At 46.6% G+C, this 21367-nt stretch overlaps 1 protein-coding gene across 3 annotated transcripts in view; it reads right to left on the bottom strand.

Annotated features, from left to right (window-relative positions):
- The window catches only part of LOC137519021 (uncharacterized protein C8orf88-like), a 170016-nt gene that overhangs the window by 19937 nt on the left and 128712 nt on the right, over positions 1 to 21367 (bottom strand). For 2 of the 3 annotated variants that reach the window (XM_068237600.1, XM_068237602.1), the window contains exon 1: positions 10957 to 11053. The exons of the other annotated variant lie outside the window; for it this stretch is intronic. In XM_068237600.1, coding sequence (XP_068093701.1) covers positions 10957 to 11038 — 82 coding nt within the window. In that variant the 5' untranslated portion in view covers positions 11039 to 11053. Of the gene's footprint in view, positions 1 to 10956; positions 11054 to 21367 lie in introns of those variants that run through there. 3 annotated transcript variants of the gene reach the window in all.

Raw genomic sequence — 21367 nt, 5'->3', positions numbered from 1 at the left:
AAATGCCATGTGGTTTCGTATCTGCATGTGGCAAACGTGAACCTATGGGACTATGAATGGCTACTATAAGTAACAGCGTCATATGAAATAAGTAATGTGTGTATGGGACAAGCATACACCTTATCACACGTGTATTTTAACCATTTATGCCACCCAGACGTGAAGCTCACGTCCGGGCGGCTGCTCTGCTGCGGTGCCACGCTTCGGCGCGCTACCCCGTGGTGTCCCCCGGTAGCCCTGGGATCAGTGAACGGGAACATGGTTCCCGATCACCGATCCGTGTCCCCAGCAGAAAAACCGAAGCGCTCTTACAAGAGGCGTCAGTCTTTCTGCACGTAAACATTTCCGCATCCCTCTTGTGCTTCCGCTTAGCAAGAAGCACAAGGAGGGAAAAAAAAACGAAAACTCAAGGTGGCCATCTTGTGGCCAAATAGTAAAACTACATCTACATTTTTTTACATTACAATTTACACATATAACATTAAAAAGGAACTATTTATTTCCCACACCAAACTATTACCCAAATAAAAAATTTTAATGGAAAAAAAAAAAACACAAATAGTTACCTAAGGGTCTGAACTTTTCAAATATGCATTTGAAGGGGGTATACTACGAATTTTTTTAAATTTTAAGCTTGTAAATTGTGGACGCAAAATGGAAAAAAATGCACCTTTATTTCTAAATAAAATATTTGCATCATACATTGTGATAGGGACAAAATTTAAATGGTGTCATAACCGAGACAAACGGGCAAATAAAATACATAGGTTTTAATTATGGTAGCGTGGATTATTTTAAAGCTATAATGGATGAAAACTGAGAAATAATGATTTTTTCCATTGTTTTCTTATTCATCCTGTTAAAATGCATTTAAAAAAATTTTTTTTAGCAAAAATGTACCACCCAAAGCCTAATTAGTGGCGGTAAAAACAAGATATAGATCAATAAATTGTGATAAGTAGTGATAAAGTTATTAGCAAATGAATGGGAGGTGAAAATTGCTCTGATGCATAAGGTGAAAAATCCCCGCAGGCTGAAATGGTTAAATGTTACAGTTTGCACCAGTGGGTATCAGTGGGTACAGTGCCCCCCAGCAGCAATCTACTACAATCTACCACTATTCTTGGGCAAATTAACACTACACCTACACACACACAAACAAAATTTAGCGCTGGTTCAACCCGCAAGAGCTTTTTCTAATTGTGATTTTAAAAGCTCTTGCTAATGTAATGCTATGGGTGGGATCCCACTAGAGCGATGTGATTTTATAAAAATCCCCCATAGCATTGCATTAGCTTTTCAACTCACTAGTGTTAAAAAAAACTGGGATTGGGAAGAGGAATGGGTGGGAAGTACCTGGGAAGCCTCAGGGGGATCCAGAAGTTACTCTCTTCTAAGGCTTCTACCTTTTTGTTGGGGAAATCGCTTCGGATAAGGCTGTGTTCCCACTTGAACTGAAAATGGAAATTTTTATCCATTCACCGCTCATTACAAACACATTACTGACACAGAGAACATCTATTTTATATATAGTAGAGGTTCACACTATAGTCTATAGTGGTAACACATCTGCCCCGGGCTCCAGCCGGACCACCAGAGCATTCCGCTCCCACTCACCATACGCATTCCGGCCCAAGTCAGACATTCAGACATATACCATTACACTTCCCTCCATCCAGCCTTTACAAGGGGCCGGGCTGGAGACCCCCTTTAGGACAACAGAAACATGACTGAAAAACAGTTTTCAGGGCATAAATAATAAAGGGCATCGGTACTATAGTCGCTAAACAGTAATAAATAGCTTTAACATGGAAAAGCTCTCAATACTTGCCCTTTTCGGGTACAAAGCGACAAATGGGTCTTGCTGGATGTAGAAATTTGCCTATGAATTTTTTTTACTTCCATGTCATTGCTGAGAAATTGGCTCCAACCTAGGAAGACAGGGATGTACCATTATCAGCAACCACCACAGACATGTATACAAACAAACATTATTAAAGTCATAAGCTTACCCTCCAAGATTTTTCATTGCTAGCACAAATGAATAATGGACTATGCCATTCCTCACTCAATTTTCATATAGTTTGGTACAGTTCTATGGCCTAGACTAGAGGTTTCTCTGGAAGGCTTTGAGTTGGCAGCAAAGTGGAAGTTACCAGTTAGTGACCAGCGCTCACTCTTCAGCTCCACCCTATGCTTCCATGAGATTAACTCTGTGACCAACACTGCAAATAAGCTTTACCTGCAGAATTGGCCACAAAATGAATCCCTTCCCAGCACAGGGAGGGGGTGGGCTGGGCCAGGGTGACCTGTTCCGGCAAGAAATGCTCCAAGCAAACAATGAAAGAATTAAGAGAGGAGTCTGCTAGGGCTTTACAGATAAATAATGTATAGCTTTGATGTAGATGTTACTTATTAAAGTTTAGTACGACAAGTAGATGAAAAAAATAAATAAATAAACATTTCAAACAGAGTACTAAACTCAGCAACCTAGTTGTCTAGAGTCACTCCCTAATAGGTCTACTACTGACTGAAATTTAGCTGGTAAAAGTGCAAAAAAACAAAAATCAGCTCTAGGTCACCATGTTGGGTTGTAGGACCCTAAACCAGGCATGGGCAAACTTGGCCCTCCAGCTGTTGAGGAACTACAAGTCCCACAATGCATTGCAGGAGTCTGACAGCCACAGTCATGACTCAAAGGCAAATGCATTGTGGAACTTGTAGTTCCTTAACAGCTGGAGGGCCAAGTTTGCCCATGCCTGCCCTGAACCCATAACAAATGGCAAATTCACATTTGATTGAGTAGTGGATTTCAGAATGACACAATGGAGTGATATACACATTCATCTATAAATTATCTGAGCTCCAGCCGACACTCAATAAGGACAAGTGCACACCAAAATTGCTATTGCTAGCACTTAGCGATTTGCAATAACGATTTTGTAAAGCGATTTTCAGAGCAATTTTTGAATGAGCGTTTTTGCTCATTCATTCAAGCTAAATTGCTCCCAAAAGCTAAATGCAGAGCATTTGCAATTTTAGAAAAAACACTGCTGTGAATACCCTCATAGTGTTTCAGTACTAGCCAAGCACTTTTCAAAGCGCTCAGAAGCGCTCTTGGTGTGCACCAGCCCTAAGAAGCACACCCAGACTGTGTACTTTATTATGTATTGCATAACCTTTCCTTGGGCATGGATGGAATCAAATTTCTGCCTACTGCAAAATAGTTCTGGTTAACAATTTGCAGTATTAGGCTCTAGGGTTAAGATACTACCCAAGATATTGAGTTTGTATGCTTCTCCTGTGCACTTGAAAATTTCCTCTGGTTTTATCCCACATGCTGATAGGTTAACAGGCTTCACCTCAAAATTGGACTGTAGATTGTGAGCTTTGCCGGGGGACGGGGAGTGCCATTCAAAACGTGGCTGAGCTATCATACACCTCCTCTGCCAATCAGAATGTCGAAGGGGTGTGTGGCTGAGCTACCATTCAACTTCCTTCCTGTTCTAGACAGAGGCATGATTCAGGAGCTGGCGGCCATTCCTGGCTGCAGGCTCTTTAGTCTGCAAATAGACCATGCTTGGCACTAGACCAGGTTCCCAAATGTTTTTGGGTAAGGGCACCTTGATGGCTTTGAAATTATATTCAAGGCACCCTTCAGCAAAAACTACCAAAATGACAGTAGCCCGCCCCTCCCAAGTAGCTAGTGATGCTTATTAGGCAAAATCACCCCTCCAAGGAGTCAATAACTGAATAGCCCCCCCTCCCATAGTAGGCAGCATTAACTGCTTAAAATAACCATCGACTCCCTGTCAGGCAGCACCCCCTGCTAATTAAATCAGTGACCCCTATTAGCCAGCATCCTCCACTCCAGTTAGGCAGCATTCCCCACATTATGCAGCATCCCCTGCTGAATGACCATGACAAGGATAAAGAGTCAATCTTGTAGAGCACAGACATTTCCCCATATGGGGACTGCAGTTAGTAACACCCACTTTAAAGCAGTAGGATTAGCCATATATAAGTAGATAAATACTTGATCTACTTACATAACACATCTATTGTACTGTTCACGTTTTGATTTCAGTGAATTTTATATAGTAAATGAAGAGAATTCTGTTCCTGGTGGGAAACATGTCTTTTACCCACAGTTTAGGCTAAATCCTGATGTAATTTCTGCCCTTTACTTTTTTTCTTTTCTCCTCCAATTGCTGAGTCCCCTCAGCCTTGCTTGTAAACACAAGTGAGCAGAGGATCGTGTTTCAGATAGGCAACTTGGCAGAGAAATAAATGGAAGAGGAGGAATATATTATAGATAAAATGAACCCCCAGCATGCAACTGTTTGGCACTGACTATTAAAGGGCCAGTGCTCCTTAGGTATGTTATAACTCCAAATCATAACAGCAGAAAACAGTGTTCTCCCCAGAGCCATTTACCAGGGCGCGCCGCCCGGCTGATCTCCTCTGAGCGCCCGGGTAAATTATCCCAGTTCTGTGCATTTATTAGTGATCAGAGCCAGCCGCTGTCACTCAGAGACGCTATCTCCGCCCTCCTTCTCAGCTCCCGGCAGTTGTGTGGAGGGGCGGGGAATGCAGGAAATGTCACGCAGCTCGTATGAGCTCTGAAGAGAAGAAAGTGCGGCTCTCGGAAGGTCCTGCAGACGCTGTCCTCCTCTTCTCCTTGTACTCAGATAACGTACAGCTCTGATGTTTGTGGCATATCCAGCCAGACGCTCTCCTCCTCTCCCTGTACTGGTCCCAGCAGCAGCCCGTATGTGTGTAATCTCGCTGGCTACTACTAATGGAGGAGGGGGGCCTCTAACTCAACCCCCGCCAGACAGAACTGTATGATGTTTGACCCTTTGACCCCACAATTCTCCAGTCCTGCCACTGCCTCCCGCAGCCCTGATTGATGCACGAAGTGAGTGTCACTGGTGTGAGGGAGTTGCAGTTTGAAAGGGGGGGGGGGGGGGGGAAGACAGCCAGTGTACATATGGCCAGACTCACCCATGGCAAGGGCAGACAGAGGCACAGAGTGATTACTGAGAGACACCCTGCCCCATTTACAGCCACAGCCAGCAATATCCTGTGTGAGTGACAGTGTCACATTACAACCAGCCGCCAGGTGCAATCTGTAGATTTGAAAATGAGACTATCAAGATTTTTTCCATGCTACCTATATACATGGATGGTGTAAGAGGGATGTCTAATGTGGCCCAGAAATCCTCTTTTCCACTCTGGGACCACCCATGTATATAGAAAAAGCTGCTAGTTTCATTGTCACATTAGCAGAAGGGTAGCTAGAATTTTAAAGGACAATAACTGTTAAAGGAAAATGTCCAGTTACTTACCTGGGGCTTCTTCCAGTCCCTTTAGTTCTTCTCCCTTGCAGTCATTCCGCACGCTGTGTTCCTCTCTGAACGCTGCATGCGCAGCCACATGTCACTCGCCTCCTCCACCACATTCCCGTTACCGGTAGCGTTTTGCACTTGGCAGTAACTAAAAATTGCGGGCAAAACACTCCTGGTCACAGGAGCATGATCAAGGAGCTGCGGGGCTAAGGAACAGAGCAGTGTGGAATGGCGATCATGGAGCAGGAGGACTTTAGGGGGTTAGAAGAAGCCCCAGTTAAGTAGTCTAATTTTTCGTCAGTTAAGTATCCCTTTAAGAGACTCCAGTACAAAAGACAGAGCCTAGCCTGTCAATTTATTGGGGGGGGGGGGGGGGGAGGGGCGCACGCGATTCCCCACCTAGTGGCACCTGACCTAACCTTCCATCACCCGGCTACTTTTTCATACCACCAGCCTGGAAAAAAATTCTGGGGAGAACACGTTTTGAAAGTTTTGAATGCAGGATTAGCATCTTTATCCCTTGATACGCTCAGACCAGTTGCAGTTGAAATTTGATTTTTATGGTGACAATCCCGCTTCAATTATACAGCCTCACCTCAGCATCCACTCCAGATTGTAAATGACCCCCATTAGCTGCACAAACATATCCTTACCTATGCAGGCCAAGCTGCATTGATCATTCGCCCTACCCTGATTGTTCGTATGTCCAACTTCAACCGCAACTGTCAAGACTAAGGCCCATTTTACACTTAATCAGTTGCTCTCAGTTACAGATTAAAGAAAACTAATTTTTAAAGTAATGCCCATGTTTTCCTATGGCTCACTTCCCACTATACACGTTTTTAACTGAAATCTTTTTCACATTGCACGGCTATGGGAAAAAGCTGGTACCAATGCGTACTATCACATACCAACGCATTGAGTGTAAAAAAAGCCCTAAAGGTTAACTGGCAGGTAATACAGCCGTATTGTACCTGTATATCAACGTGCCGTTGTATTACCTCATGGCAGTGCACAAAGGATGGGGAACAACTCTGGGGCACCCCTGAGAGGCGTTTAAGACGCACCAGGGCATCACGACACCAAGTTTGAGAACCCCTGTGTGTATAGACCAAAAAAAAAAAAAAACAGCATCAGCAGGAATGGTCACATGACCACTGCTCTGTAGAATGTAATTCTAAGCAATTAGCATTTTTAGGGTAGATACACACATCAGACTTTGGAATTTGCCCCACTTCCAATAGTATGAGAGTTTACATACACAATCTGTTCATAGTATTCAAAATCTTTTGGCTCTCATACCACACGGTGGTGGAAAAGTACCTAGTTTACATGGTAGTGTTCTTATTTGTTACAACTGTATATTTGGTAAGATCGCAGCCATGTTCATGTCTGAGATTTATTAAGTTAAATAATGCGAGTACATTTCAATTCAACAAGTGATTCTTCAGAATTTTAGGATAAAAAAAATAAAAACAGAAAAGCTAATAATGGGTTAATGGGAGAAAGTAATGAGGCTGGAATGTGTCCCTGGATCCAGCACTTCAGTCCTGCAGGGTTTTTGTAGCTAATGTGGCAGAAAAATAACCAGGGCTATTCAGAATGATAAAACAAAACTTTGCTTAGTCAGCCATAACCTTCCAATCACAAGATATCATCTCAGCCAGTCATCGACTGGAATACTATCAAATCATGCACATGTAGGGTAGGTAGCAATTCATTACACGAGTATACAAATACAGGATCTTCTCAAAAAATTAGCATATTGTGATAAAGCTCATTATTTTCTGTAATGTACTGATAAGCATTAGACTTTCATATATTTTAGATTCAAATACACACAACTGAAGTAGTTTAAGCCTTTTATTGTTTTAATATTGATGATTTTGGCATACAGCTCATGAAAACCCAAATTTCCTATCTCAAAAAATTAGCATATTTCATCCGACCAATAAAAGAAAAGTGTTTTTAAAACAAAAAAAAGTCAACCTTTAAATAATTATGTTCAGTTATGCACTCAATACTTGGTCGGGAATCCTTTTGCAGAAATGACTGCTTCAATGCGGCGTGGCATGGAGGCAATCAGCCTGTGGCACTGATCAGGTGTTATGGAGGCCCAGGATGCTTCGATAGTGGCCTTAAGCTCATCCAGAGTGTTGGGTCTTGCGTCTCAACTTTCTCTTCACAATATTCCACAGATTCTCTATGGGGTTCAGGTCAGGAGAGTTGGCAGGCCAATTGAGCACAGTTATACCATGGTCAGTAAACCATTTACCAGTGGTTTTGGCACTGTGAGCAGGTGCCAGGTCGTGTTGAAAAATGAAATCATCTCCATAAAGCTTTTCAGCAGATGGAAGCATGAAGTGCTCCAAAATCTCCTGATAGCTAGCTGCATTGACCCTGCCCTTGATAAAACACAGTGGACCAACACCAGCAGCTGACATGGCACCCCAGACCATCACTGACTGTGGGTACTTGACACTGGGCTTCAGGCATTCTGGCATTTCCCTCTCCCCAGTCTTCCTCCAGACTCTGGCACCTTGATTTCCGAATGACATGTAAAAGTTGCTTTCATCCGAAAAAAAGTACTTTGGACCACTGAGCAACAGTCCAGTGCTGCTTCTCTGTAGCCCAGGTCAGGCGCTTCTGCCGCTGTTTCTGGTTCAAAAGTGGGTTCATGCTTCCATCTGTTGAAAAGCTTTATGGAGATGAAGATTTCATTTTTCAGCACGATCTGGCACCTGCTCACAGTGCCAAAACCACTGGTAAATGGTTTACTGACCATGGTATTACTGTGCTCAATTGGCCTGCCAACTCTCCTGACCTGAACCCCATAGAGAATCTGTGGGATATTGTGAAGAGAAAGTTGAGAGACGCAAGACCCAAAACTCTGGATGAGCTTATGGCCGCTATCGAAGCATCCTGGGCCTCCATAACACTTGAGCAGTGCCACAGGCTGATTGCCTCCATGCCACGCCGCATTGAAGCAGTCATTTCTGCAAAAGGATTCCCGACCAAGTATTGAGTGCATAACTGAACATATTTGAATGTTGACTTTTTTTGTTTTAAAAACACTTTTCTTTTATTGATCGGATGAAATATGCTAATTTTTTGAGATAGGAAATTTGGGTTTTCATGAGCTGTATGCCAAAATCATCAATATTAAAACAATAAAAGGCTTGAACTACTCCAGTTGTGTGTATTTGAATCTAAAGTATATGAAAGTCTAATGTTTATCAGTACATTACAGAAAATAATGAACTGTATCACAATATGCTAATTTTTTGAGAAGATCCTGTACTGTAGAATCTAACACAAGCACAGGCTAATGCCTGACAAAGGAGATCCACCCAGCTCTGCAAGATCTCAAACATAAAACCACAGGTAACACCAGAGAACCAAAATAACAGTAATATCCCACATTCCAGAATAAAGATACAGCATAGGATATATGCATCCAGATAATGTTGGGTACACACCATGCATTTTCCCGCTCAATCTGCTGGTCGATCGGGATCGATTCGACTGTTTCTGACATGCTCGATTCGGGCTTTGATCGTTCTTGCCTTTGATTTGCATGTCAAGTATACAAAATCTATGGCAGGAAGGTGGAACGATCGAAGCCCGAATCGAGCATGTCGGAAATAGTCAAATCGATCCTGATCGACTCGCTAATCGAGCGGGAAAACGCATGGTGTGTACCCAGCATTAGAGACTAGCTGCAGAATTTACTGGTACAGGCAGTCCCTGGTTAACAAACGAGATAGGGACTGTGGGCCGCCTCCAGTATCCTGTGTGTTATCACCGCCAGGGGTGCCTCTACACTGACCCGACAGCACATGCATGCCGTCAGATCACTTGACCTCATACATGCCGTCAGGTCACATGGTACAGGCACCAGTGGCGATGAAGAGAACACAGGAGGAGCGTGCCAGATAAGTTTAAGTACCACGGCCCAGGAGGGAAGAAATTACATAAGGAGTTAGACGAGCTGAGGGGCAGTCAGTCGTTGGAAAAATCGAATGTCGCTACCGCCATGCACCCATCTGATCCCATTCAAGCGAGATTTTCCAGCATGCCGGGTCAATCGCTTTGATCCCTTTCGTCCAGAAAATTGACTGAAGATCTGATCAGGCAGCTGCGTTGTGGCATCAATCCCTGGCAGATTCAATCATTATGATCTGATCTGCCAGATATCAGTGCTGCAAATCGAGTGATGTATGGGAGCAGCAGGTACCCCCATACTCTATTTGTGCAGATGTTTACAGATATACCTATGAGTTCAACAGAGAATTTAATCCTGTAAGACAAGTAGCTTTAAAGCAAAATATTCAGGCAAAGATAAGCGCCGACTGTAGCAGGTTTACTATTAGTACAAGCTTATAATGCATATACTAAGGTAGAAATGCCTGCCTGGTGTAAAATAATGCAAATATGTTGTATTGTTGATCAGGGTCTCCTTTAACGTGTACCTGTGATTGAAAAAAAATAAATAAATGATATTTACTTCAGTAGAGAGGAGCCTCAGGTTAATCCAGAGGCTTCCCATTCCCCTCAACTTCACCGGTCCAGTGCTGGGACCCTCTGGACATCATATTCAATAAGCCTAGTTGAACACGTTCTGATGCCCACAGTCCTATCCGTGTAGGAGCGTGGCCACGCTGCACAGGCACAAGCACGCCCGAGGCCTGTGTAGTAGTAAAGTGCTGCTCCTGTATGGAGGAAGAAGCTGTGCACTAGGCCTGAACAATTTTGGAATCGTCAGAGGCATTTTCCGCGCTTATGTCCCCCAAAACCCGTCACGTGCATCCAGCGGCATCGGCAGTGTTGGACATATGGACATACCTACCGCACGAGTCCAACACTGTCCTTCCTCTGACGTTATGCCGTGCATCAGAGCCTGCAGGAGGCGAAGTGGATAGACTGGCATCGCTGGAAGGTATGTACAGCACTGCCGCAGCTTGGGGGACAGAGAGGGCATAGGGAGAGACCCAGAGAGAAAAGGCAAATGGGACACAGAGTAACACAAAGGGCGCAAGACCCAGAGGGGGGCACAGACAAATGGGGCACGAAGAGACAAAGGGTGCACAAAGACAGGGGGACAGAGGGGCTTAGAAGGGGAACAAACAGGCACAGAGGAGGGAACAAAGCTTTATTTGAAGGAAATAGTGAATCGGACAGAAAATCGATCAAGTAAATGTTTTAATAAAATCGTTCAGGCCTACTGTGCACTAGCAGCTTTGTCTTACAGCGCAGGCTGTACTTGCACCTACGCAATTTGGCTGTGCTTGTACATGGACAGGAGTGTAGCCCCGAGGAAGAAGAGAGTCCCAGCAAGTAGTGGTGGGGTGGATGAGGATTGGAAAAGCCTCCACATCATCCTTAAAGTATTGAACTTCATTTTTTTCAACACAGGTTTGCTTTAAAAAACTACTACTGAAAGACTACTGAAACCGTAATAAAATAAGCAACACTGACAACAGGTCTCTGCAGATGAGTCCAAAGCACCCAGAATCTTCCTACCTACAGTGTATCCTGTATGTTAAGTGGAAGGTGATCTGACAATATTATCGGTGTTTATCCACAAGTGCCATCGAGAACTTACCACGAGCCGCCCCCTGCTGATACCTCTGATCTCTGTGGTCTGAGCGTTCCACCCCCCGGCTGTGCAGTGAGGCTGATGTCATGCTGCTTCTGCTAATAAACACAGGCATGGCATGATGCCAGCCCCATCTACAACCAATACACACCACATACACGAGGGAAATCACATTACGTCCAATCAGAACATATTTGTTCATCAGAAATTTACTCTAAATTGATATGAATTCCACATACTTGTTCTATATTTTGTCATTTTACATTATTTTTCTACTGTCCACTTGCTGGTCAAGGTATAAAATCCAAGTCAGGCAAAAACGGCGCTGGAAATTTGGGCGCGCCAGGCACCTTCATAGGTCAGAATGGGAATTACAGCTATAGCGGCACTCAGTAATTTAGGCGCCATAAAGAGACGGAGCCCAAATTACGATATAAACAGAGTAATTCGGCCGCCAGCCAGGTTGTCAATATATGTTCTAGAACTCAACCTCCAAAAACGCCTCTTTCACATAGAGATTAGTGCAAGGGAGGGGGCAAATTAAACTTCACATTCCTTCAGGCATCCCTCCCTAAGGGCTGTGCACCCTGCGTTTGATGATCGGAAAATCACTACACCAGTGGAACCCTACTGGGGTGGTCAGGCTCAGAATTACTTTAAAAAGAGCCTAGAAGCACAGGTTTTTTGGCACCTTAGACTTCACCCTCCATGAATGAACCTACAAACCCCCAAACTGCACTGAAATTGTGCTGGCTGTCCCAGCTGTCACCTCTCCCTTACTTTCCTTGCCCATCATAGGTAGCTACAGGCACCCCTTAATACTGATGGTACTTCTGGCTACATAATTAACACTAATTAGCTAGTGGTGCCTCAAAGTATTAGGTAGCCAGAGGTACCCTCAGTATTACATTGCTAGGGGTGCCCTGACTGAAGGGAGATCTTGTCAGTGGAATACCAAAAGCAGGGCGAGTAACCTCTCATTTACACTCATCAGGACTATGCATGGGAAAGGAGGGAGGGAGGCGCTTGGGTAGGGGAGGGAGCCGCCTTTCCATCAGATGCCTGTAGGCTTGTGCCTACAGTGCCTTACGGTAAATCCAGCCCTGGGAGTGGTTCCACTTGCAGCGTTGGAATCACTCTTTATGCAGCATTTTGGGAGCAATCGCATCATTGGCTGCAGAGACAAATCGCAATTGCTCTGGGGATTGCAGTCAAAATCACGGTCCTTTGCGATCCACCAGAAAACATCACCAGTGGGTCCCATGCCTTGGAAGTTGTAGGCACTGAACCAGAAGTTTGCACTGAGCTAATCAGATTCAGAAACCAAAGTTCACACTTGCATGGACGCGAGCATGATACAGCATAGTGGCTGAATTTTATCATACGTATACGATTAGAACATTAAAAAAATAAAACTCCCACAGCGTCCAAAAAAATAAAAAGCATTTTTCCCCCTTAAATGAGTGGAAAAACATGTATAATGTGAACAAGCCCATCAATTATGTGTGGTCAGTGGAAAACCCATCTAAAACCGCATGCCGTGTGACGGACATCTGGACTAGTCAGGATATGCTTTCATGGAATTTGAAGTTTGCATGCACACAGTATATGCGCGCTATGGGCCTGTTCACACCACTTACGCTTTAATAATCAAAGCACATGTGTTTTGCAGTTTGCATGATTATTATCACTGTGTTTTCACACTGCAGGGATTCCATTTTCACCCAAATGTAATGCTGGGCATACACGGTTAGATCTGGCAGCTCGATTAGCCTCCGGATCGACTCCCGCCATGTCCCCCTGGATCGATTCCTGCTCGTCCCCGCAGGCGCTTCCTTATCTTCCGCTCGATTTCCGCTATTGTCCGCCTGTGGGAATCGAGCGGGGTATCGATCCGTGCGGTGATCGGACCTGTCGGAAATCATCAATCGAGCCATCAGTGGCTCGATTGATAAGAAGAAAAACGCACCGTGTATCCCCTGCATAATGCATGCAACCTTTTCTTACATTTACTTTGGGTTAAATCAGTGGCACAAGAAAACTGAATACCAAATGTGGTGCTGTGCGATTTATTTGTAATCCCCTGTTTTGAATTGCGTCCTGCAAGCATGTCTAGCACCACAAATCGTACCAAAACATGCCTTTTGCAAATAGGAAAACAAGACAAAGAAAAAAAAAAAACAATCACGGCAGCCCAAATGCGATTTTCAGTGTTTATGGGTCCTCAGGCTGTGTTCACGCTATGCAAGTTGCATAGCGCAGCAACGCAATGCAGTACCCCATGTGAACGCATTGCCCATACAACGGTCATGAAAGGCTGTCTTTTTACCAGAGGTACTCTAGAGAATTCATAAGCAAAAAGGCACAATTTATAATTCAAGCCACATTGATCCTTTCTTCCATCAGTTTGTGTGACTGACCAACTCCATCATGCTAACATTTGAAAATAAATAAGAATCTTGTTACATTAAACCTCTAGCTATAGGAAACTCAGTCCCCAGGTCCCAACCATGCGCCTGTATGAATACACCATGTATGACCAATTCTCATACAGTAAACTACTTGGCCAGGTCCCTTAACTTTACTACAGTAGAATCCCTTTAGAATAAACTCCAAGAAACCTGGCTGTGTAGTTTACTTCAGTTCACTCTACAGTATAAGGATTCATCATCTGTTGTATATTCCTGCTGGTGCATGGCAGGGACTTGGGGACTGAGTTTACTATAGCCAGAGGTTTACTTTATCAGAGTTTACTATAACAAGATTCTACTGTATAAATGGACTTTACCATGCAGCAATTTAAAGGGACCCTGAAGGGAAAAAAGTGCCCCAAGTGGGTAACTTACCTCAGTAGAGGAGAGTCTCCGGATAATCCTGATACTTTTCCCATCCACCTCACCTCCACCAATCCAGCGCTGGGACCCCCGGGAACTTCTTCCACAAGCCCTTGCTGAAGAGTATGCAGCTGCGCTCCTGTCAGTGAATGAGCGTGGTCGCACTGTGCAGTGCAGGATGCTTTGCACCTGCGCTGTAGCACAGAGCCACTCGGCTTGGCATCCCAGCACTGGATTGGTAGACAGGAGGAGGACATGTGGAGCCTCCGGAGGATGCAAGGGCTTCTTTTTACTGAGGTGTGTGTACTGAGGCACTGTGTCTAAAAGGGACAGTTGGGAGCTATGTGACTGAGATGATGTAGCTAAGCAATGGAATAGATCGATGACCAGTGGCATTGCAATAGGTGATGCAGAAGTAGTAACCATACCAGGGTCCCTGGACCATAGAAGCCTTCCTTCAACCACTTTATTAGCTCTTCACTGGTGCCAAGCTGGTAATGATCAGGGCCGGTTCTAGTAACAATGGGGCCCCAGGACAAAATTAACCCAGACAGACACCCCTCAACCAAAACGCAGTATTATGAGCCCTTTGCATAGGCAAACGCAGGGGGGGGGGGGGGGGGGGGGGATTACAGCTGCCCAGAACCCCCCTCAGACCAGGGCCGTTGCCATGTTTGGGGAGAGGCACACGTTGAGACACCAAAATATCTGCAGGCATCCTGCAGCTCACAGCACTGCCCCCTTTCTTTCTCTACTACAGTTGACTTTGGATGGAGCAGCAGTGTGTGTACAGAGCATGGAGCAGCTCTGGGGAACTTAACAGAGTCAGATATGAGCTCAGCCCTGTGCCCTGCTGTGTGAATGCTTCACTTTCCCCTTCATTACCAATGTTGGCTGTCATATCCAAACTGCTCCTGATCGATCCTGTTGTCGGTGGGTCGGATGGGAAATTGCATTATGTGTACCCAGTATGATGTCCTACCATATTATTATACTGTATTGTGCGTGGCTGATGGAAACTTTTCAGGGATCCCCCCCTTGAAAATCCTGGGTTTGCCCCTGCTTTGTTGCAGCCAAATTTCCATCCTGGGCCCCTGAGCAGGCAGCGGACCCTCTCAAATCACCTCCCAACTTAACTGTGCTCCCCGGGGCCCCTGCAGAGTCTTTGGCAGTGCAGTGTCTCACCTGCTCACCAGCACAGATGAGATGCTATTCTGCCAAAGACTCTACAGAGGCCCCGGGGAGCAACAATTAAGATGGGAGGAGACACCTTGGGGCCCCTACATGCTCTGGGGCAATTGCCCCCTTTGCCTCTATGGTAGCGCCGGCTGTGGTAATAATCGCCTCTATTTGTGCTTTGATTCGTTATAACCATTACAGTGGATCTGAACTCTTGCACAGAAGAAGGAAGGATAGAAGAAAAAAAAAAATATAGAAATGCACCATGAGTTTAGCCCGTCTAATTCCCCTCATCTGTAACTAAGCAAGAGTTCTAATTTTCTCTCTCAGCTGTGTCAGTAAACACAGTCTAACAAAAGAGGAAAAAAAAACCCTCTGGGGTATACTTACCTCAGGAGGAGGAAGCCTCAAGGTCCCAATAAGGCTTCCCAGTCCTCTGTAGGCTGGGGGAACCCAGCGCTGACTCCCCAAAAACACCTTAACAAAATGTACCTACCACGATCTTGCGCAGGCGCAGTAGCTGCTCTTTGTTCAGGCTAAGGCAGAAATAGCTGTGCCCAATCGTATCCGCTTTACCGTGTAAGCAACTCGTGCCTGCGCAATAGAGGGGATATGATCGGACTTGGCCATTTCCGCCTTGATCCGAATGAAGAGCCGCTACTGAGCCGGATCGGGGTAGCTAAATATTTACATAACCGCTGTTCGGGGGATCGCAGGGCTTAGACTGAGGAGCATGGGGGAAGCCTCGTTAGAATCCAGAGGCTTCCCCCTCCCAAGGTAAGTATCCTACAGAGGTTTTTATTTTTTGTTTTTTATTACAGGTTTTCTTTAACAAGGTTTGCTTCCATGAAAGCAGTAAGTAGAAACATTGCAGGATTTGTATCAATTGTAACAAGGAAAGGTTTTTCTTTAAAGTAAACAAAGGGAAGTTAAAAAAAAAAAAAAAAAAGTTTCACTTTTTCTGGGGCTCCTACCAGCCCCTTGTAGCCATCCTGTGCCCTCTGCTGGTCCTCAACAATCCTCCATTCCCCCCACCCCCAGCTAGTTTTGGAGCTAGGAGGAGAGGACTTGAAGCTAATGTAACCCGTTAAAAAAAAAAAAAAAAAAAAATAAGCAGATACTCACCTAAGGAGAGGGAAGGCTCTTTCCTAATGAGCCTTCCCTCTCCCGGTGGCCCCAGTACTGCGCTGGCTCCTCCGTTCTCATCCCCCGCCGAGGGGTCTTCAGAAGCCTTCGGGAGCGCACGCGAGAGCGTCATAGAGGGCGTGCGCAGTGTTATTGCACTGGGAGCAATATTGTCTTTGGGAGCACTCGGGCTCCCTAAGCATTTTCGACGCCTCATTTCGGCCGGGAGACAGCGGTATTTGAACGAAAACGGTCAAATACCGCTACAGGGGAGCCAGGACAGCAGCGGGAACCGGACGAGGAGAGGGGAGGCTCTATGGGACCCAGAGCCTCCCTCTCCTTAGGGGAGTATTTGACTTTTTTTTTTAACCCGGTTCCCATTAGCTTTAAGGCTGCCATACACTGGTCAATTGCCACCAGATAGATCCCTCTGTGATCGAATCTGATCAAAGAGGGATCTATAGGTTGCCTACACTGCAAACAGATTTTGAATCAATTTCACTATGAAACCGATTCACAATCTGTGGAGCTGCCGCTCCTCGTTTTCCTCCCCAGAGTTCCTAAGCTACACTACTGTCGACGACCACCATCATCTTTTGAATGCCCTGGACATCATCTATTTAGGGAATGCAGGGGGCACACAGGACCCCCGACCGCTGCTCACTCACCAGCGCTCTCCGCGTAACAATCACACGTGACGTCACCGTCCTCCTCGGCGCAGCGATCCTCGGCGACACACATAACGGTACAAGAACACTAAGCACCCGCCGCCGTCCTCCTCGGCGCAGCGTCTCCTAGCGACACACATAACTGTACCCGCCGCAGTCCTCCTCGGCGCAGCGTCTCCTAGCGACACACATAACTGTACCCGCCGCCATCCTCCTCGGCGCAGCGTCTCCTAGCGACACACATAACTGTACCCGCCGCTGTCCTCCTCGGCGCAGCGTCTCCTAGCGACACACATAACGGCACCCGCCGCCGTCCTCCTCGGCGCAGCGTCTCCTAGCGACACACAACTGTACCCGCCGCCGTCCTCCTCGGCGCAGCGTCTCCTAGCGACACACATAACTGTACCCGCCGCCGTCCTCCTCGGCGCAGCGTCTCCTAGCGACACACATAACTGTACCCGCCGCCGTCCTCCTCGGCGCAGCGTCTCCTAGCGACACACATAACGGCACCCGCCGCCGTCCTCCTCGGCGCAGCGTCTCTAGCGACACACATAACTGTACCCGCCGCCGTCCTCCTCGGCGCAGCGTCTCCTAGCGACACACATAACTGTACCCGCCGCCGTCCTCCTCGGCGCAGCGTCTCCTAGCGACACACATAACTGTACCCGCCGCTGTCCTCCTCGGCGCAGCGTCTCTAGCGACACACATAACTGTACCCGCCGCCGTCCTCCTCGGCGCAGCGTCTCCTAGCGACACACATAACTGTACCCGCCGCCGTCCTCCTCGGCGCAGCGTCTCCTAGCGACACACATAACTGTACCCGCCGCTGTCCTCCTCGGCGCAGCGTCTCTAGCGACGCACATAACGGCACCCGCCGCTGTCCTCCTCGGCGCAACAACACACAGCACGTTAGATCAAACTCCATCAACACACAATCACCACACAGGGCATAACAAATAAGGCTAAACAGTCCCATGTTACTGCGGCAGGTGATGTCCGTACCTTCCCGCAGTGGCAGCCCGCCATGGCTCGGGATGTGTCCGCCGGTGCTCTACGGACCACCGGTCCTGCACGCCATGCCGTCACCTCTCTCCGCTCCGCTGCACTGCAGCCCGCCCCAGTACGTCTCCCCTCATGTCAGGTGCGGCTCCTCTTCAGCCAATAGCAGCGCGCATCCGAGCACGGCCCGCCCACTCACAAGAGGCCCAAAACTTATCTGCTGACTGAGCTGAGTACTTGTGTTGCTATGTAAGTGTCGGAGCCCTGACACGCCTATCTGTCATACAGGCAAGCATCATGTCTGAAAGGCTCTGGGGTTGCTGGGGTCAGTGATTGGCAGGATGGTGCACAGAAAACTGGAGCCATTTGTTCACAGCAGCCAATAAGCGTTAGGTATGTGTAGTTTAGGGACTTTGGACCTGAACTCTTGCAAAAGGAGAGAAGGAAAACCTAGAAAAACGCACCCTGTATGTACTTATGCTGGGTACACACGATGAGATTTCCCGTTCGATTTGCGGATCGATTCGATTAAATCAAACATGTTCGATTGGATTTCGATCGTTTTTTCCGTCGATTTTGCATACCTATCATGAAAAAAACGATCGAAATCCAATCGAACATGTTTGATTTAATCGAATCGATCCGCAAATCGAACGGGAAATCTCATCGTGTGTACCCAGCATTAGATTGTTTAGCCTGTCTAACCCCCCAATTTGTGTCTAATCACAAGTTGTAATGTGATCTCTCCCCTGGCTGAGTCAGCTGACTGCCACAGCAGATATTATAATTTGAAAGTACAGGATATTAACAATAAGTGAAAGCAGAATAAGGGCCCGTTCTCACCTGAGCGGGAATCGCGCGATTCCCGCTCATGGCAAACCGCTAGCGGTTTTGTAAAAACCGCTACACATTGTAGCCATCGGAAGTGTTCTTCCGCGTTTGCAGTTAGCGATAACCGCAAACGTGCTGCATGCAGCGGTTTGCCAGCGATTAGCGTTCCGCGATTAGCATTTGCGATTAGCGTGCAAAGCATGCTAATTGCGATCGCTCCAAAACAGCTGCAGTGTCCAGTAATTTTTCCACGATAATCGCAGGAAAATCACTCCCGCAAGTTTTGTGACTATAAGTGTGAACAGGCCCTAAATGAAAGCAGGTAGTAGACACTTTGCAGATTTATTGTAGGATTTGTATCAGCTGTAACAAAAAAAGTGTCAGAGAAGGGCAAAACGCGCACGATTCTACAGGCTATTGAAGTCAATAGCCTTATGCAGGAAACACGTGCATTGCATCCGCTTGTTTGCATTCGCGTTTTTTTTACGTTTTCTGCTTTTTCCCGCACGCTCGCATACAGTACATGCCGCCGTAAATGCGGAAAGGTACGCGAAAAACATATGCGTTATATGTGAACGCACAATCCCAACTAAAACCTGGGAATCGAAAGGGGAAAACAGCCCTGCAAGTGTGTTCCCTTCCTAAAGGTTATTATGCTGTTGCTTATCTTTTAAAGCATAGAGGAAGTTCTGAGTTCAGGTCTGCTTTAAGGCCTCTTTCCCACCAAGACGTTGCGTTTTAGGGAACGTTATAGGTCGCATAACGTGCCCCTAACGCAACGCCTGGTGGTGTTGGAGGGGGACGCTACCTAGAGCTGCGTTATGCAGCTCTTATTGCGCCTTTTTTTGTGCTGTGAGATGCGGAGACCACGTGATCTGCATCACGTGGTCCCGCCAGCCAATCGCCGCACAGAGTGGTCACTCCAGGAAGTAAACACTGTACTCACCCAGTGCAGTGAATATTAATTAGCCATGTGGCTGGCCGCGGAGGAGGAGGGGAGACCTCCTCCTCCAACATTACTGCGCATGTGCAAACAGTCTAACGCAGCTTAGCCGCGTATAACGTATAGCATGCAGCACTTTCTTTAAACGTGCTGCGTTACAATGTAACGCAACATGGGCACTGTGAACAGCCCATTGATTTTTCATTGCTGTGCGGTGGGCTGCGTTACAGGCTGCGCTAACGTGCGCCTGTAACGTCTTAATGTGAAAGCAGCCTAAAGGACAACTGAAGCGAGAGTTATATAGAGGCTGCCATATTTATTTCCATTTAAAGGAAACCGGAAATAATTTTTAAAAATTCATACATACCTGGGGCTTCCTCTAGTCCCCTCCCGCCTGATCGCTGCCTTGGTGCCGTCCTCCGCCTCCTCAATCTTCCGTAAGGGAACCCGGTATCTTGGCCAGTTGGGGCTTACTGTACATGTGTTGCCTAGCCGCATGTTCCTGACACGCTCCCGTCGTCGGGAGCTTTCTACACAGGCGCAGAACTCTCCTGGCCGCGGAGGCGAGACCGGGACCCCTTACAGAAGATCAAGGAGGTGGAGGACGGCATAGAGGGAGTGATCAGGCCGGAGAGGGTTGGAGGAAGCCCCAGGTATGTATGAATTTTTTTTTCTATTCATCTCTGGTACACTGTAAGGTGAACCTCCGGACTAAAAATCTACTCAGCGGAACTGAAAAGGCTTGGTGTTTCATTAACAGTTTCACAGCATCAGAACTTTATTTTTCTTATCAAAGCATCATTTTCAGCTGCATTTTTAGCTAAGCTCCACCCATCAAAGAAAACTGCCCGGGCTGTTTTTCCCTGATGCTGTGCAAAGCATAGGATTTCCTATGTTGTTATTCACGTTGCCTAGCAACTGGGAGGGGTGATCAGCACACAAGACAGTTGGAACTATGTCTCATGCTCCGTCACCTCCTTTCAACCAAAAAGATGGCTGTCCTCATGAAATCAAACATTTGCCTGTTCTTTTAAAACAGGCTGGGTAAAAGATTATATTACCTATCTATTTTAATTAACATAACCAATGTAACTTAATGACAGTATGTTTGTTTAGGCTGAAGTTCCTCTTTAAAGAGTCTGAAGCGAGTTAAAAACTCGCTTTTTAGCTTATAATCATCATGGGCATGATTGCCCCAGCTAAAACGCCGCTATCCCGGCTGAACATGGGGTCTTTACCCCCCAAATCCCCTCCGTCAAATCCCCTCCGTGCTCGCCGGGGATCGCTTCCTGTTGAGGCAGGGCTAATGGCCGCAGCCCTGCCTCTCAGCGCGTCTATCAGCATGTATCTCCGCCTCCGCCCGCCCCTCTCAGTCTTTCTTCACTGAGAGGGGCGGGGAGAGGCGGAGATCCGCCACTGATAGACGCATATGGAGGCAGGGCTGCAGACGTTAGCCCTGCCTCCATGAGCAGCAAAATCTACGACCAAGTTGGTTGTGGATTTTTGCAGGGGGGATTTGGGGGGGTAAAGACCCCTCGTTCAGCTGCGAGATAGCAGCGTTTTTGCTGGGGCAAGCATGCCCATGTTGATTATAAGCTAAAAAGCGAGTTTTTAACTCGCTTCAGAGTCTCTTTAACCACTTGAGGACCGTGGGCTTTACACCCCTTAAAGGGAAGGTTCAAGCAAAAAAAAAAAATGAGATTCACTTACCTGGGGCTTCTACCAGCCCCATGTAGCCATCCTGTGCCCTTGTAGTCACTCACTGCTGCTCCAGTCCCCCGCTGGCAGCTTTCTGACCTCGGAGGTCAGGGACACATTGCATACATTTTTACGCATTC

Source organism: Hyperolius riggenbachi, chromosome 5 (assembly GCF_040937935.1).
Source record: "Hyperolius riggenbachi isolate aHypRig1 chromosome 5, aHypRig1.pri, whole genome shotgun sequence".
Classification (NCBI taxonomy): Eukaryota; Metazoa; Chordata; class Amphibia; order Anura; family Hyperoliidae; genus Hyperolius; species Hyperolius riggenbachi.
The sequence above is the reverse complement of the archived record's forward strand: the minus strand, read 5'-3'. Positions and strand labels throughout refer to the sequence as shown.